The sequence below is a fragment of the Chaetodon auriga genome, chromosome 14 (genome assembly GCF_051107435.1).
Source record: "Chaetodon auriga isolate fChaAug3 chromosome 14, fChaAug3.hap1, whole genome shotgun sequence".
Taxonomy (NCBI): Eukaryota; Metazoa; Chordata; class Actinopteri; order Chaetodontiformes; family Chaetodontidae; genus Chaetodon; species Chaetodon auriga.
In genome coordinates, this window is record NC_135087.1 from 4,112,181 (window position 1) to 4,130,108 (window position 17,928).

Here is a 17,928-nt window from a genome sequence, read left to right on the forward strand (position 1 = left end):
CCTCTCCAGTTAATTGCGCGTTTTCCTCTGCCAACTTGCAGCGGTGCTGAAAACCACTGCGCAGACAATAAAGCATAAATCCCATTAACCTGACCGCCATTACGGATCTGGTTTGTTTTAACTGTCAGTAATTAGCCCGATGGGACAGAGAACTGGCGACAAGGTGCGCTTTTACCTGCTGGAGCAGGTGGAGAGACACGGAGGGCAAATGAGGCAGGGGCTGGCTGCTGGGGCGCACGAGCGGCCACATACGTTTGCGCAAGTGTTAACGCGTGTATTCACGTGCGCGCGCGCCCTTACACCCTGGCTCGTACATAAAGGAGAGCAAACAGCTGAACTCTTTCGGGAGCAGACGGCAAAAATGACAAGCACGCGGGATGTCGATCATCCAAGCGGAGCCGGCCGCGCGGTTTTACGCGCGGCAGCGGGTCCGAGCTCACCCAAGAAGACCCCGAGCCTTCCAGAGCTGATCCTGGCCGCGTCAGTGATGCTGCTCGTCCCGGTCCAGCCTGCATCAGCTCATCCTCAGTGTCTGGACTTTGAGCCGCCGTTCAAACCCCGCTGGCACCTGGAGTTCTGCACGCAGTACGAGCTTTTTGGCTGCTGCGACCAGAAAACTGACAACATGATAGCAGAGAGATACTGGGACATCATTGAGCAGCTGGAAGTGGCGGGTTATGAGCTGTGTGTGGACATGCTGAAGGAAATCATGTGCCAGGTAAAGGTGTTTTCTTCTCTAAAGCTTGGGTCGTGTGTTATTAGGATGCTTCTGTGATGAGTGGGTGTAAAATCCTGTGGGACTGCATACTACACACTATGTAATTTGCCACCCAAAAGCACATTTTAAACTGTCTATTTACATATCATAATCTACAACTCCATGAACTTTTGGATTAAGTTCAGTTTTATCTAATTAAAGCCTTCAATAAACCTAAAGAGATCAAAGTTTAGGCAACATGCAGCTTTGATTTGACTTGCTATAACAGTACTACTGTCTAATTTAATCCAAATTTATCTTAATTGAGGTGATATTTTTTAAAGACCTGTTATTTTGTGCTTTAATATGAGCATTTCACAAAATGGACCTTAATTAGTTGAACTCTAATGAGGGCTCTAATCCAGATTGTTCATAATGATTTTAAAACACTTTAATGTCTCGTGTTCGTCCCATCCAGGAGTGCTCTCCATATGCTGCCCACCTCTACGATGCTGAAGACCCGTACACACCTGTCAGAGAGCTACCTGGCCTTTGCTTTGGCTACTGCTCTGAGTTTCATGGTAAATGCCGCCACGTGGTTAAATATTTAACTGAGAACCAGCTGCTGCAGGACACCTCTGAGCGGGATGTGTCCACGTTCTGCAGCATGGTCGACCTGTCCGACCAGGACTACTGCTACCCCAACGTTTTGAAGAGCCCTGACCTCAACAGCAACCTGGGACAGGTGGCGGAGGACCCAAGAGGTTGTCTCCAGCTGTGCCTGACAGAGGTGGCCAACAATCTCAGGAACCCGGTGCTGATGCTACACAGCGGAGATGACACACATCGCATGTTCATTGCAGAGCAGGTGGGCTTTGTGTGGGTTTACCTGCGTGATGGCAGCCGGCTGGAGCAGCCCTTCCTGGACATGAGCAGGGAGGTGATGACCACGCCCTGGCTGGGGGATGAGAGGGGCTTCCTGGGCATGGCCTTCCACCCCAAGTACCGGGTCAACGGACGCTTCTTCATCTACTACTCTATCCAGATCAACAGCAGGCTGGAGAAAGTCAGAATCAGTGAGATGAAGGTGTCTGCCCACGATATGAACATGGCTGATCCTTACTCAGAGAGGTATGCAGAGGGGTAGTTTCCATGTGCTCGCTTTATAGCATCAAAGTTTGGCTGATGATGTTTAAGTCTGCACCTATGCCGCAATTACCCTTAAAGACATATAGACCATATTGTCATTCACCTCGAGGCTGTAATTGCACCAATGTTTGCATAAACATGTCGGGACCTGAATACAGTAAATCAGCCCAAGCATGAGCAGCATCGAAAAAACAAAAACAAAAACTCAAGTTTGCAACGTGCATCAGTTAAAATCACCAAACAAAAACAGGTTCATATAAAGTGTATGTACAAAAAAGCCCCATGAGACATTATAAACTTAGGATACAGTCCCTGACTTTGTTACAGCCCTCAAAGATCCCAACATGTGTTATAGCAATATTTATTTCTCATAAAAAGCATCGGTGCTGAAGAGGTAAAGGCTGGATGAATCAAGACCTGACACTGACCCGCATCCTTCTGGCTCTCAGGGTCATTCTCGAGATCGAGGAACCAGCCGCAAACCACAATGGAGGCCAGCTGCTGTTTGGTCTCGATGGATATTTGTACATCTTCACTGGAGATGGGGGGAAAGCTGGGGATCCATTTGGGAAGTACGGCAACGCACAAAACAGGTGGCTGATTCAACCATTTACTGATTACTGAGCAAACAATTTCAACTATTCACAGTTAATTAATTAGCCTACTTTTAGCTATTTCAACCATTTATCAATTACTTTTGCAGATATTAATTGTAGCTATCAGTTTCAATCATTTATCGATTATTTTAGTGAACTATTTAATCACTTTTATCTGTTTATTTCAACCACTTTCCATTACTTTTAGCTAAACTTCTCTGCCTGTTTGTTAGTTTTCAAGCACACTCAATTGCAATGTTGTTGTGATGTTACGGCTGACTCAATAAGCACATTATTATTATTTTAGGGTCTTCTATGAGCCCAGTTGAGATACTCCACAATCTTTCCCTGGTCCCTACAAAAGCACCTCTGGTTGGGAATCACTGTGATTGAAGGCCTCTCCTCTGTTGCTAAATCCCGTTTTTTCCTCCCCAGGAGTGCTCTGTTGGGAAAAGTCCTCCGCATAGATGTAGATGGAAGTGACTCCACTGGGAAGCAGTACAGGATCCCCCCCGATAACCCGTTCCACAGCGACCCTGAAGCTCGGCCAGAGGTGTATGCATATGGGGTGAGAAACATGTGGCGCTGCTCTGTGGACCGCGGAGACCTGGTCAGCCGCTATGGAAGGGGCAGGATATTCTGTGGGGATGTGGGTCAAAACCGCTACGAGGAAATTGACATTATTGTGAAGGGAGGAAACTACGGATGGAGAGCCAAAGAGGGCTTTGAGTGCTATGATATGAAACTGTGCCACAACTCCTCCTTGGGTGAGTATTTTGTGTTCGTGTGAAACTTTCGATTAAAATTCGAGAGCTATTTTCTGTCTCTGGTACTTTCGCCTCCTGTTATTTCCGCCTTAACGTGATTTGAGTTAAATTCAGTGCATCTTTCTCTGTCACCACAGATGACATCCTCCCTATATTTGCATACAGCCATCATGTTGGGAAGTCTGTGACAGGGGGGTATGTGTACAGAGGATGTGAATCACCCAATCTGAATGGCCTGTACATTTTTGGAGACTTTATGAGTGGGTAAGATTGTACTGATCGGAGCCAAATGGATTTCTCCAACTGTTGGGTTAAAAAAAAACTTGATTTTCTGTCAGCTGTTCAGGAACGAAGGAGAAACAGACTCCTTGTCTGGGCTGGTTTGCTGAGCTGTTTGCATTTCCGGTCACATCACTCAAGAAATACAATACAATAATTTACTTAACCTTTGACCATTGTAAATATTCTGTTTGGGTTCATATTTGTTGTTATTTATTAACTTTATTTCATACTTTTTGACATCTTATTGTGTCCGGCCGACATTGGCCAGCTATACTTCATTTAAAGGAACAGGTCAAAATTTGGGGAAATCGTCTCATAAAGGTTTAGTAAGCGGGTTGATACCACTGATTTGATTCATTTGATGACTGATTAATGTCAATCCTGCAGTCAGATCATGGCGTTAGAGGAGGATAAATCAACAGGAAGCTGGAGGGAGAGGAGAGTTTGTATGGGCGACACGAAGACTTGCTCCTTTCCTGGACTCATTAACCATCACCACAAGTTCATCATCTCGTTCGCTGAGGACGAAGCAGGTAACATTCATTCAGTCTCTCGCAGCGTTTAGTTATGCATCAGTTTAAAAGTGTTCATGAGCTGTTTGTGTTTTTTAGGGGAGCTGTATTTTTTGGCCACTGCGTACCCCAGCGCCACGTCTCCCTTTGGAACTGTTTTCAAATTCATGGACCCCTCCAGGTGCAGCAGCACGCACAGCAACAGGGAAAACAACATTCAGATAATCTATCATAGCTGATGATAAGTAGGTTTTAATTTTCTGGATCCTCTGATTTCACCCATTGTGGCATCGTTTAAGCCCATTCGTAGAGAAGTGTTTACTTTCAGGGTGCCAAATTGTAACTGATGGATTAGTCCAGTTATCAACACACAGAATCTTTCCTACGCATGATTAATATTTGAGTCAAAGACCAGCACTTCTTTCAATTAAGAAATGTGATCCTTTTTCTACCCAAATGCAAACAATTGTCTCTTCTAAATCACACGAGGAATTGGAGAATATTAGAAAACGTCTGCAGCCAAAAGGACAGTGAAAGCCTTAATCTGATAACTAAACAATAGGCTGCTGAGCCTTATGTGCTCTGCTTGCATAGACTGGTTGTGTATATTAAGTCAAGAAATATACTAAAAAAACACTCAGAATCAGTATTTTCCAGGTCAACTTTGCATTCAAAGGCCTTTTTGGTTCGTCCTCACAGCGATAATTCAAGAATTTTCAAGGCATGTGAAAAACATGAGACTGACCCAGACCAAAAATTCTCATGAATATAATGTTTTTGTAAGCAAAATACCCTTTTTAAAACATTTTTCTGACATTTTTAGGGGGAAAAAATGCAAAATTTGTGCAAGAGCTGGTTATTAACATATTACCTGACTAGAACGTTTAACTTTTACAGGAGAGCTCCACCAGGGAAATGTAAGCACAAGCCGCTGCCTGTGAAGGTGAGGGGGAAAAAGCTTCCCTTCGTGCCCAGGGAATGTAAGTCACCTCAGTTTACCTCTGCACCTTTATCACTTCTCCTTCCTATAACTTTATGTCTCATTTTTATGCCATGTGCATTCTAGACTTATTGAAGAAACCTTTGTGAAAATGTCTCACAAAGTCGAGCCCCTGACATTGTACCTTAACCTGAAATATGTGCATGAAGTTTTCTATGTTTCAGAGTAAAAATAGTTTTGTTTCAGTCAAGGTGCAGTAAGTATAGACAACATACACACAACATATTATCAGGTCAGTTAAACTGATGTTAGAGGTTAATGGAAGAGGACATCTGTTCTGGCAAGCAAACAAATTGCCTACATTCGCTGTTTACGTGTAAGTATGTATGCTTGTCCTGAGCAGAACCTGCTTTTTTTCCTCCCAGTTCACGTCCATATACTGCCAAATTGTATAATCACATTGAGGTCATATATAAAACTATAAAAAGCAGTCTCCATTTTTACATCAAACATACTTAAAAAAGACAAAAGAGGAAAGCATTTCAAACATTTGAGCCTGTTTTCAGAGCCAAATATTCAGTCCAGCCTCATAAAGTGGAACATATGTTGGCTGCAGAGTTGAACGAGTAAAACTGTGAATGTGGGTATTTACTGGCATCTGTGCCATTTCAGTGACGGTGCTGGTGCTGAATGAAAAACCGACGAGACCACCAGCAAGAAAATTCAAACTCGCCACCAAACCGCCGGCCACGAGCAGCCTGGTCAAACCTACGATGGCGGCAGCCAGCGTGACGACGAGCAGTGCTGTGAAGCAGAAATGGAAATCGCTCGATAAGAAGGGGAAAAAGCAAAATAAGCTGAAACCGTGGAGGAAAAACAAAGTGCTGACCAGGCAGGCAGCTAATGCGCAAACGAAGAAGAACGCCTTGAGACAGAAATCCAAGGAACAGTCCAGAAAGACCACCGTGATGAAGCCAAAGACCAACCCCGCTGCCACCGCTGACTTTAAAAACAACACTCTGCAAACACCCGGCAGGCTGAAAGATAACAGGATCCGCACGAGGAAGGTTCCCCAAAGGAAAGGTGCTCAGAAGAAAACCAGACAAAACAGCATCAAGTTGAGAGAATCTGCAAAAGAATTTCATGCCTTCGTGAATAAAACCAAAGCAAACTTCAATGTGAAGATGAACAGAACAATGCAAAACAAACTTCAGGCAAAAGGAAAGTGAACAAAACACGCTAAAGCACTTTAAAACATCTTTTTTTTTCTTGCTTTGTGTATTTTTGCTGGTCAAACAATCAGTGTTGACTGTCACGTTTTAAAGGAATAGTTTGACATTTCAGGAAATGTGCTTAATCTCTTTCTAGTTAGTTAGAGTTCTCAAAGTTAGATGAGAAGATCGAGGCCTCTCTCAACATCAGCCGGCTAGCAGGTTAGCTTAGCACGAAAACAGGAGCAACACAAGAGGGATTCATGTTCCAGGGTGGACATGCGATAGATGTTATGAGTACAGAATAGATCAGCAAAAAGCTCAATATATATACATTTTGTTGACAAAAATCCAGATCAGTCACATGACCTCTGAAAGGTAACAACACCCACCAACCAGGACCTTCTAAAGCTCACCATTTAAGAGTTATATCCTGTTTGTTTAATACAGAGTACCGGGCTAGCTTGTTCCCCTGTTTCCAATTTTAATGCTAAGCTAAGCTAACTAGTTGAAGCTGATCGCTTCATATTAATTGCACAGACTGGCACCGATCTTATCATTTAACATTCAGCAAAAAGTAATTAAGCGTATTCCCTAAAATAAAATGATGGCTTATTCCTTTAAAGTACAACGCACAGAGCTGTTTATTATGCATGTAATGACAGTTTCCTTTACATTTTATTTCTGACTGTTGTAAAATCGTTGGTCCAACTTACCCACCACCCTGTCTGTATTTAAACATTTTATTTTTTATTTTAAACATCAAATAGGTTTGAAGTAGAAATGAGCAGCAAACATAAAAAAGAAAAAAAGCCTTCTAACTATACCAAAGCCCACTGTTGCTTAATTGCTCTAATTTTACAATACATGCAAGTGTTTAAAATAAACATACAAGTGTCTGTTTGTGTCTCAGCGGCTCTGTAATTAAACTCCACACCACTGATCATAAGTGAAACCGCTGCGAGTGTGGCTCACATAATGACTGCTGTAAATGTAAAGCCGTTCGGACGGCGGCGTGCAGCGACATGAATCTCACAATCTACCGTTTTCTCTGCTGCCAGTGTTGAGACCCACATCATGCGTTTTATGACTCATGGGAAAAGGCTGGATTGACATTTCGTATGTGTTAATGCAGCGTTGGGTAAGAATGGTTATCCAAGGTCAGGATGTACGGCCTCCAGATGACTTAACAAATACACCATCTGACATGACATGAACATATCATCACATACGCTGACCATGACTCATCATATTTTGAGTTACAACATAACTTTTGCCATGAGTCAAACCATCGACCCTGACATGACATAAACTTACTATGACTTAATATGACTTGAAGTGACACATTATCGGCCACATCATGACGTGACATGACAGGCAGTGATGGACGGTGTCTGAGGGACGGGGGTGAAGAAAATCAACAGCTGCACACAGTGTGGCACCAGCACACGGTCGTGGTGCATTTATGGTGAAATAGTTTCAAAGGCTAGTTAAGATTAAATTTTTGTGTTTATGTGATTTTGTGTCTGCATGGCATCGCATTTCCTCCAGTGGAAGGACACCCTGGAGGCATTAAAGAGGGATTTTTGCTGCTTTTCTTTTCAAACATGGGGGAACCAGCGATGACAAATACCCCACGCGACATCCAGGGGCGCTGACAAGAGGGTCAGGGGTCTCAGCTGGCCTCATCACGACACGACATAAACTCATCATATGATACTAAATGCATTTTTGTCTGCCTGCCCAGAGTCAACAGATGTTGACCTTTAAGTGTGCACTGTCCCAGCAAAACACATACGAAGCCCATATACCATGACAAGACACAAGGATACAAACTGTGAACCATCAGTGAAGACGGTGCACAGAAAAATGTGCTGCTGCTGCTGAAGAGTAGAAATATAAAGACCACCAGCAGCCACATACACAAACACAGGTTCCCTTGGCAGACCCTCTCAATCTATCATCAGCTCTCCTTCACAGTCAAATTTCAAAACCAAAGCAGTATGAAAAGCATTTTATTTGCTCTTTATACTCCTCTGGACAGCTAGCGCAAAGCTAGTGTGGAAACTTTAGGAGCCCCGCTATATTACAGGGCCCCTGCACTCGTAACTCCACACATCTATAGCACTTCACCACTTAAATGTCCCAAACCACCTCTGCAAATCCAGAACGAAACGTAAATTATACCGATCAGAAAAAGAAGCACAAGAGTCATTTAAAGTGATGGCGGGTCTTAATTTGTAGGTCTGGAAATATAAAGAGTTGCACTCAGATTTAATGCAGGTCTGCCATGTGTCTTCTATATGATGCAGAGTATGATGAAGGTCTTTGAACCAGGACCCCTACAATTTACCTACATAACTATGTATTTGTGCTATAACGTCTCCACTTTAGAAAACACAGCTCGGCTTCTTGGACCCTCGACTCTACACCCAAAAAGCTAATGTTTCGTCCAGTAAAGCAGTCGTTTCGTAACGGTGACGGGGCCAAACAGACGTGCACAAATGGCTCTTTTCCTGCTGTGCAACAGCTCCTGTTAGCTCTGTTTGTCATTACCTGCGGCTGTTTTTCTGGAGGGGCGACCCTTTGAAGTGTAAGAACCAGGATGCTCTTCAACCAACAAGCCACTAACTATACTTATTTTCAAGTGCTTTGTAAGACACCGTGAGCATGCTAGATATTCACAGGATACCTTCATTTAAGACCCGCAAAACGAATGACCTTCCCATCAGTCTCAGCTGTTTAGAGCTGCTCAACAAATGAAGCGCTCCTGCTTCAACATCAGCTCTGGTGAAGACCTTTGTCAGCTCTGTGAGACATGTGGCACCGATCCACGACTTAGTCTCAGTGAGGAAATGATGATCTGTGACTGACTGCAAAAACCAAACCTGTGCTGGGGTTTATTTTCATTTACCAGTAAAAAAAAAAAACAGTAACTATATGAGGGATTTTAGGCCAAATTGGCCTGAAAGCTCTGAGGAGGAATACTGATGAACTGTTGTGATACTTTAAGAGGAAAAACTGGATTATTGGGATTATTGATTGAAGCCTCGTTTGAAAAAAATCAAGGTCCACAATCAATCATGTTCACACAAGAAAACACTGGAAAAAGTCAGGATTGGTGTTTTTTAGCTGTTCTTGTGGCGTACAAAGATTTATTCCATGCATGTTTTTCTGTGCAGTTTCTGATGATAAAGCCTCTGTAGGTGACGCTCCTCTTAATCCACTCGATGCTGACCTTAAAATCACTTCAAGCAGCTGCCACAGCTGCAAAAACCTACTGGTTATTAGAAAGTAAAAAAGAGCTGAAGCCTTTATGTGAGCAGCTAGTGGTGTTGAAGTAAAGGCACATTGCTCCCTGCTGGACAGTGCATGTAACTAAAACTGGGTCTCAGCAGGAGCTCCAAGGCTAAAACTGTTCACACTCATGAGACCACATTTCAGGCTAAAAAGACCAAAATCTATCAGGTCACATTTCTGCGATCCACGGCTTCATTTCTGACTCACTGGTCTGAAATACTGACAGGTTACTCATTAACTGACAGGTCATCGGTTTAATCTGTGTTTCCATCAGATGCTTTGGCAGGTTTATCCTGATCCGACCTTGTGCTGGTGAAACGCTGCAGGTTTTACAAAATAAAAGCATCACAACGCTGTTCTTCTTTCATGTTAATCACTGATTTCCAGTGAGACTTTTTTGTTGAGGTTGTGAAAAAACATTTAGAATTTTTAAAAATCGAACTTAGTCTTTTTTCACAGTTTTGATTACAATCAGCTGTTGTCAGTTCGTGCTACCAGTCCATTTTCTATAAGGCTTGTCCTTTTCCAGATTACAAACAGACGCCTTCAAACATGTGGAAAATATTCGATGGGTCGTGAATGAAAGGTTTATCCACAGTCACACTTGTTTTAATAGCAGAGACTTTATTTTTCTCTTGAATAGCAGCATTTACTCTCAGGATTTAATCACCAGTGAACTCAGCGAGCAGCTCTTAGAAATGTTTAAATCAGGCGCCTTTAGTGTTACACAGCAGCCCACCTGACGAGGATGCAGCCCAAAGGCACCACAAGCCAATCAACTAGGAAACCTGTTGATGATTGTCATATTGTGAGCTGCATGTTGTCTTAGTGGATTGGTCTCTCAGTGAATCACAGCAGCATTTAAAAAATATTGTTCATTACATGTTTGTGCTTGTTTCAATCTTTGCGTTCTTCATTATTTATGCAAACTACATGTCTGTAAGTGCTTTCTTTAGCGTGGACTAGCACAGTGATTATAGGGTGATACAGCTTATGGCAGAGATTCCTTTCTGTCAGCGCGTTGTCGGAGAAGGACTCGCTCAGCGGCTGATCATGTACACCACATCGCCGACCTGCAGGATGCCCGTCTTCTTCACTTTGTGCAGCTGTCCAAACAACGGAGACGACTTGTAGATGTGCTTCTCGGATGGTTTGCACAGACGATAGCTGTGGAGGAAATGTCACCAGAAAGAGTTCACAGTGTGAAATCATTGCATTTACATTAACTAAAAAATGGAAACTGTTTGTAGTTATTATAGATAAATTTAAAAAAATAAAAAACTCCCTAGAATGGACAAAAAAAAGTACAATTCCCAGTCAAGATACACCAAAAACAATGTGAAAAACTCAATGAAGCTGAATCTTATCACGACCAGTTCTGTCAGATTTTACTGACATTAAAAAGCCAAAAAAAAGCCTTGAATCTGTCACAGAAGTAGAGTCAGTTTTTAGCTCTGAAGTGGAGAGGGGAGTCTTATCTGTCCAACATTAGTATGCATGAAATAATTATTGTTCTTTTTTTAGGATGACGTGGGATGCTGCTGATGCTGATATCTTGTTAAAACAACACGAGCAGCTTTGTCACAAGTTCCATCGAGACAACATATTTACTCTACTACTGCTGCATCAGTGTTTCCTTTAAAAACTGTGATCATGAGTGTGACAGGAGCATAATTCTTGTGATGTTTCACACCTAGCGTGTTTGGTTTGGTTAAAATGAACCCAGGCACGTTTTCCCGGTTAGTGGTGTGGACCACGCAACTGGACCGAGACCTTTGAGGAGGTGGTCTGGTGGTCGGTTTGGTCCCAAACCACCTCTGGAACGTTTCACTTGGTAGTGGGAACGTAGTCCGACCTCCACAGCTCCAACTACTGGTCATACTCTGCACGTCTGAGCAAAACAGCTCATGTCGACAGGTGTGCTTTGCATGGTGGGATGCAGATATTTAACATTTGCCAGCTACTAGCCACCGACCACCACCGACACATCTGACCAATGAAGTGAACGTTGTCACATGGTGCTGCATTTTGGTTCTCTGTGTGAAAAGAAACCAAACCAAGGGGAAATTAACTGATTCAGACCAGAGCAAACGGACAACAGGTGTGAAAACGCCCTTCAAAAAGTGTGGCAACACACTTAAAGTTACCACAAAAAGGTCAAATAAGAACCTTCCTTAAATAATGAGTTAAAACTTTACTTTTTCAGCGTTTCCAGAGGCTCTTTTCTGTTGATTATTCCTGTTTCAGGGTCAACTGTGGTGAAGATGCACCTGGAAACAAGAGAAGTTACAGGTAAGTTTTCATCCATCGTGTTCATTGAAAATCTGTGCAGCTACAAAGACAAATTCATGCATTTTAACCTCAAATAGACACTTCAGTTACAGAGAATCAGACCAGCACTGCAGCTTTGGATTCACTGTTGTTGATAAATGAAGTGATTCTGACTCGTGTGAAGCATCGACTGTGTTACCGTCCACACGACATCACGCGCTGCAGTCTCACGCTGCCAATCTGGATCTCTTCCCACGAATCCTGAAAAAGCAAAGCAGTTGGTTTTTTGGGTTGGAGATAAAATTAGTCCACGCTGCTCACGCTGAAAAGGGCAATGCATTAGTCAGAGGGAGCAAATTTTTCCAAACAGGAGGGAGAAAGAAAACAAAACCTCACGGGCTGCAGCGCAGAGACACATTGGGTTTGTCACTTCTTAAGACTTTTTGTGCTTCTGATCTGCTCTTTACATCCTCCTGTTTTCTTTGTTTTAGCTCTGAATTAGCAGAGAAACATTTGCAAATGTGCCTCCTGTCGGGAAAAGCTGAACAACACACCTCCTCGAACGCCTCACAGTCGCTTATGACGATGTTCGGGCGGAAACGCTCCGCCGTGACGTCCTTATCCAGCCTGCTGCTGAGATCTTTGATGGAGGACTCGGACAGCAGCATCACAGGTCCGCAGTCCGGGTAGGCCACCTGTTGGACAGACGGACGAACATCACAAATACGATCAGAAATGAGAAATCCTGGAACACTTTGACACTGCAAACGGCTAAAAGTTGCTATTTCTCTCAACATGTTTTAAACGCAGTAAAACTTTTTGGCATCTCAAATAAGAAAGAATTCAAGCTGACATAAAGAACATTTGTGTGAAGCGGAGGCATGCAGTTAAGAGCCTTAAAGTCTGGGAATGAAAGGCAGAGCGGACTCCAGCACATAGCCCGGTTTACCTCGTACTCTGGGAAAGCAGGCTCCTTCTCCAAAGGCCTCCTGGCCTTCATGTGGGGTTCAAAGTGCACCAGGCGAAAGGTTTTCTCTTCCCCCAGGTAACGAGTGAACCAGCGAGACACTTGGTCGCCGCAGTCTCGCCCCTGAATGTCCGCTCCAAACACTCTGCAGCACAAAAACAACAAGAGGCGTTCAGAAAAAACAGAGCTGGAACGAAGGAAAACGATGCAGAAGACAAATCAACAGCGCGAACTTGCACACATGCTCATATGATCATCAACTAATAGTTTTAGTTTCCTGTCTCTCTGCACTGTCGACTGTTGCATAAATGCAAATAAAGGCAGAAAAATAATCAAAATCAAGTAACACAAGCAGACGTGGATGTAGCCAGTGGTGCCAAAATAAACCTGCAGTCGACGATGGCGTTGTCGGGCTGTTTGATGGGGAACCGCAGCTCCTCCATGTTCGGCCCGTTCAGACAAACGTGACCTCGCTCGCAGGTCAGAGACACCAACACCAGACGAGGCTCCTGTCTGCCCGTCACCATGTGACCGTCTTCCGTGACCACCAGCCAGTGTCTGCAATCAAAACAAACGCTCTGTGGATTCCCCTCATCGCCGCCATTTGGCATCCCTGCTTTAACTCCAACATAAAAAAAACACAGGCGTGATGACATCAAGCGTTGCTATGGTAAATCCCACATTTACATCCCATTTTGGACCCCGACTGGTTAGAAACTGATCATATATGAAGCACATTTCTGCACTGATGAGCTGTACAGATTTTCATACCATTTAATTCCTTTTATTTGACCTCACTTGTTTGTGAGTTCAAATAATTAAATGAAGCTCGGGCAATTCCAAGGTTCAAGGTTCACTTATTTATCACTCTACAGCAGGGTTGCACAACAAAATGCCGGCTGTATTCCCTTTATGTTCCACCAGATAAACTCTTATTGTGGAGCAGCAGATGCATCGAGGAGTCTCACAGCCTGAAGAAAGACGCTGCTCTGTGGTCTGCTGGTACGCAGCAGATACTTCTGTACCGCTCGCCAGACGGCAGCAGGGGGAACAGGCTGTTGTTCTTTTAACATTTTCTTTTTCCTTCTGGAAGCCTGTAAGGTTGTAGACCTGCTTCAAGTCTACATGAAAACCTCCATACAAGTTCATCAATAAGCTTAATGTTGAGACACAGTGAAGGAAATTAAAGAGTCACTCAGTGAGTGTAATCTAAGCAAAGGCAGCTGGAAGTTGTTTTTATTTGTGTCCTCTGAATTAAACTACATGTACACTCCCATCGCACCAGATGGTGTGTCACTGCGGTTATAGCTGGGATCCATAGCAGGGATGTACAAACTATAAAACAAATAAAAACGCTCGTGGGGAGTTAAAATGATCATTTATACTTTACATGTCAGATTTACGAGACAGTGAGTCCAAATTATGAGGTATTACATCAAAAATACATCATAATGGGATTATTTTGACAGATATTGTGATATCAGAAAGCATTAAAGGTCCAGGGTGAAGGATTTTGGTGGATCTATTGGCAGAAATCTAACAATGTTTTCATCAGTGTATAATCACCTGAAATTAAGAGTCGTTGTGTTTTCATTACCTTAAAATGAGCTCTTTATAGTCCACCATGTTGCGCCTGCACCGCCACGTTTCTACAGGAGCCCAGGATGGACAAACCAAACACTGACTCTGGAGTTTGAGTTAGTTATTCGTGAGTTTTAACAGCCATCTGCAACCTCAACACTAGATGCCACTAAATCCATCACACTGGATCTTTAAATTATGGGATGTCCCAAATCACTACATTACTTTTAAAATCTTGTGCTCAGTTTTTATTTTGCACAACAACATAAAAATGTATTGTTATTAATTTTTCTCCATGTTAAATATATTAGGCTATATTAGGAGTCATTATAGGTTCAAATGTAAGATACAGTTTAATATAATGGGTTATGGTAGAGATGATTTTGACTATTTTATAGGCTGTCGGGTCATTAAAAGACTGACATTTTAATATATTTTGCCTGATTTGACCTTTCAGGGCCTTCAGTTTGTTGGATCATGTGTTTTATATGCAAAATAAAAGTACCTGTCAGATAGGTGTTGTGGACTTTTAATGCTATTGTGATGCCCCTTAAATGTAGTGCAGCGTAAGTATAAAGTATTACACAATGAACATACAAGTAAAAGTAATTCAAATCGTACAGTACTTAAGGAAATACTACTTTCCACAGCTGTGCGTTAAAGAGTCAGTGCGCAGGTAAATGCTGTTTGTGTCTGGTTTTCTAGTGTGAACAGGTCAGTGAACACCTGCCAGGTGAGAAACGTCGTTGTTTCGTGCTCAACACTCACCGATCCTGCAGCTCTCCAAACTTCAGCCCGACTTTCTGGCATTCTGCGAGCGCCACATTCACCGCTTTGCCAGACTTGAGAGGGTGAATGAGGAGCTGCGACACGACGCCTACACGAACAACTTTTTCTGGCTTTCGCAGGTATTTATATCCGAGACCAAATCCCAGGAGAGCCACGCCGGCTCCGCCGATCAGAGCGGCGATCTTATTCTGGGCCAACCAGTTCGCAGCCAGCTCTCTCAGGTCCATTTTGGATCCTGACATACTTCGATGGACGTTGACGCTTTTACGTTAAAGAGAAAGGAGCCTACTCGTGTAACGTTCACTGACGCTCGATCAACGGATACACGACTCCCGGTGTCGGTCTGATGGGCTGTCATCTGGACTATTTTGGCTTCCTCCTCTTCGCCCAAAAGTGGGAAAAAACAGTTTATATAACCATAAAAACATTTGGGGTCCATATAAACTCTACATTCTAAACTCGGTCAAGGAAACCTTAAAAAACGAATCCACTGAAACACACCAAACTAGACAAACAAACCTCTACTTGCCCTGTTTCTCAGACCCTTTTCAATAGCCATCTCTTGACAGACTTGAATCCCGTCATGCCATTTCTTACTATTATCGCGTGTATAGTAGTGTGTTACTACGGAGCCCCTGAAGGGACATGCCGGGGAAAACTTATCTATGGTTGAAAAAAAGATGTAGTTTGGTGAGATCTCGCGTAACTTTTGAAAATCGCTCAGTGAAGCTAGTGCCATCGAAAGGTCAATGTTAGCATTCACGCTAAAATAAGATGCAACACAGCAAACATGAGTCACTGAGCACCAGGAAACTAGCATTGTCAGTGTATGCTAGCACACTGATGTTAGCATTTAGCTCAAAGCGCCATTGTGTATAGTACAGCCTCACAGAGCTGCTAGCATGACTGAAGAAGAAAAGAAACGGTTCAATTTTTTGTTATTTTCGAAGGCTAAAGCTACCACCCAGATTAGCTTCATGACATTTTGAGACATTGCTATATCTTTTCGCCAAGCAGCTTGCAATTAGTCTGTTTAATCTTCACAGGAATGAGAGTTGCATGTCATCACAACAGCCAGCATCCTGTTAGCTTAGCTTAGCATAAACACTGGAAATGGGAGAAACAGCAAGCTGGCCATGAAATAGTGTAGTAAAACAATGAACTGAGGTTTCTGTACCTCAGTTTTTGTACTGATGTGATCGTTAGAGGTCCTTGTAGGCAGATGTCATCTTCTGATGGAGCCAGGCTAGCTGTCTTTGTACTGAGCTAAGCTAACTAGCTGCTAGCTGTAGCTTCATATTCATTCTAAGGACGTGAGAGTAATATCGTGCTTCTCGCCGAACTCTCAGGAAGAAAGTTAAAAGTATTTCTCAAAATGTCAAACAGTCAAACTTTGAACATCTGTGTGATGAATGGCGGCAGTACTTTGGTGACTAAAACAGGCGAGCAGGTAATTAACTATGCTTAATTAAGTTAAATGAATTAAACATAGTGGTGGAAAACATGAAAATTAAAAACCTCATACACATAACAAATGGGATACACGTGTACTTTAGCACTTTGACACACAGAATTTGTCTAAGAACAGAGAAGAAACCAGGTGACGTAATGCCACCAATGACCTTCTCAGTGGAACTATTTTTGTCTTTGACACAGATACTCAGGTCTATGGCCAAAGTAGAAAACAGCAGATGCTCCAGCCACAGGGGGTCAATACAGGGATTTGTCGAATGGATACTCCTTCTGTTGCTTTTCTGTGCGCGTCTAATGGCTGAAGGCAGATTCACCGGCACTGGGCCAGGCCATGCAAGCTGGTTTGATGTTGCAGTGGCAAGCAAATTTTGCAGAGTCCTAATTTTGATACAGTCCTAATTGCTCTATTCTTAGCAGCTTTGATGTCATAATTATGTCCTAGGTGCGTGCATCAGTTTGATTTGTGTTTTATGCATTTAAAGTTTCATAGGACTACGTTTTTAATTTTTTTTTTCAGATCTTGGGCATCATTCACGTCATTGGTGCAGATCATCGCTGCACTTCTTTCATACAGAGTCATATACAGCAGTCATTCCCAATCTAGTCAACCTCAGCACAACCAGTACATGCAACCAGTGATAAGGGGTCACAAGTGAGCCAAACTGGTTGAGAAGGCCTGATAGAGAGCATGACTTCTACACACAGTACAGTGTTTTATTCCTTTGGATTGAGCATCTGAGAGACTAACTGGCCTTTAATAGCTAGTTAGTGAAGTTATTAAAGCAACACAGAAACATACAGAGACGTGCATGTGTGATGTCCAAACTCACAATAACTCACAACAGAGATTTAACTAAGAGGGAAAACAAAGCCAGTGTGAAAATCAGAAGGAAAAACATGTCATACATGGTTGGACAAAATAGCAGAAACACAATTACAAAGCATCCCTGCAGTGAATACCAGTTTGTTAAAGATGAATAATGTTCAGTGTTGATGGTGTTGATTCAGCTCAATGGTTTCTTGTGCCCGCTGTTGTTTGCTGATTCAGTGTTCCTGTGTTTGGCACACATTATTATTATGATTATTGACTTTATCCAATGAGTCATTTCACCATTTTTTTTTTTTTTTAGTATTTGCCACTGAGGTAGCAGCAATTCAAGCAAGCAGTGTCTGGTGTTTCCTGGAAAGATCGTGTAACATGGTACTAATTATGGAGAAAATATCTGTTTTTTAAATGTGAACTAAAGCAAATCTGTATTATTTATTTAATGGGGGTTGTATGTTTGCCTGTAGACATTTATGTTTGTATGTGCTCAAACTAAGAGGCTCTAAAAAAAAAAAAAAAAAGTTGGATATAATTTAGTGGAAGTGTTTCTGTTGTCCCTATAATTAG

At 42.7% G+C, this 17,928-nt stretch overlaps 2 protein-coding genes across 3 annotated transcripts; one reads left to right on the forward strand and one right to left on the reverse strand.

Moving 5' to 3' along the window:
- The first annotated feature begins 60 nt into the window (after positions 1–60).
- hhipl2 (HHIP-like 2) lies at positions 61–7,047 on the forward strand. Its single transcript, XM_076749551.1, has 9 exons — positions 61–718; positions 1,176–1,828; positions 2,296–2,439; positions 2,878–3,209; positions 3,347–3,473; positions 3,879–4,024; positions 4,103–4,184; positions 4,901–4,983; positions 5,616–7,047. The coding sequence occupies exons 1-9, from the start codon at positions 140–142 to the stop codon at positions 6,170–6,172; spliced, it is 2,703 nt and encodes a 900-aa protein (XP_076605666.1). The 5' UTR covers positions 61–139; the 3' UTR covers positions 6,173–7,047.
- A 2,896-nt stretch (positions 7,048–9,943) lies between these two features.
- marc1 (mitochondrial amidoxime reducing component 1) lies at positions 9,944–15,367 on the reverse strand. Of its 2 annotated transcripts, none has more exons than XM_076749552.1 (7): positions 15,042–15,364; positions 13,080–13,250; positions 12,675–12,837; positions 12,280–12,420; positions 11,925–11,986; positions 11,653–11,724; positions 9,944–10,621 (listed from the first exon to the last, which is right to left on the reverse strand). In XM_076749552.1, exons 1-7 carry the CDS (start codon positions 15,302–15,304, stop codon positions 10,495–10,497), a joined length of 999 nt encoding a protein of 332 aa, XP_076605667.1. In that variant the 5' UTR covers positions 15,305–15,364; the 3' UTR covers positions 9,944–10,494. The 2 variants fall into 2 exon arrangements, 1 of the variants encoding a protein (XP_076605667.1); XR_013078187.1 differs by having other exon boundaries at positions 10,606–10,621; positions 11,849–11,986; positions 15,042–15,367.
- Positions 15,368–17,928: the final 2,561 nt, after the last annotated feature.

Excerpts from the sequence above, each read along its gene's own strand:
- marc1 (XM_076749552.1), bottom strand. The coding sequence starts at position 15,304 with ATGTCAGGATCCAAAATGGACCTGAGAGAGCTGGCTGCGAACTGGTTG. Across the intron at positions 12,421-12,674 it reads CTGCTTTCCCAGAGTACGAG|GTGGCCTACCCGGACTGCGG; the intron begins GTAAACCGGGCT and ends TCTGTCCAACAG. Across the intron at positions 10,622-11,652 it reads CCTCTGGAAACGCTGAAAAA|CTATCGTCTGTGCAAACCAT; the intron begins GTAAAGTTTTAA and ends TTTCCTCCACAG.
- hhipl2 (XM_076749551.1), top strand. The coding sequence starts at position 140 with ATGGGACAGAGAACTGGCGACAAGGTGCGCTTTTACCTGCTGGAGCAG. Across the intron at positions 1,829-2,295 it reads GCTGATCCTTACTCAGAGAG|GGTCATTCTCGAGATCGAGG; the intron begins GTATGCAGAGGG and ends TCTGGCTCTCAG. Across the intron at positions 2,440-2,877 it reads TACGGCAACGCACAAAACAG|GAGTGCTCTGTTGGGAAAAG; the intron begins GTGGCTGATTCA and ends TTTCCTCCCCAG.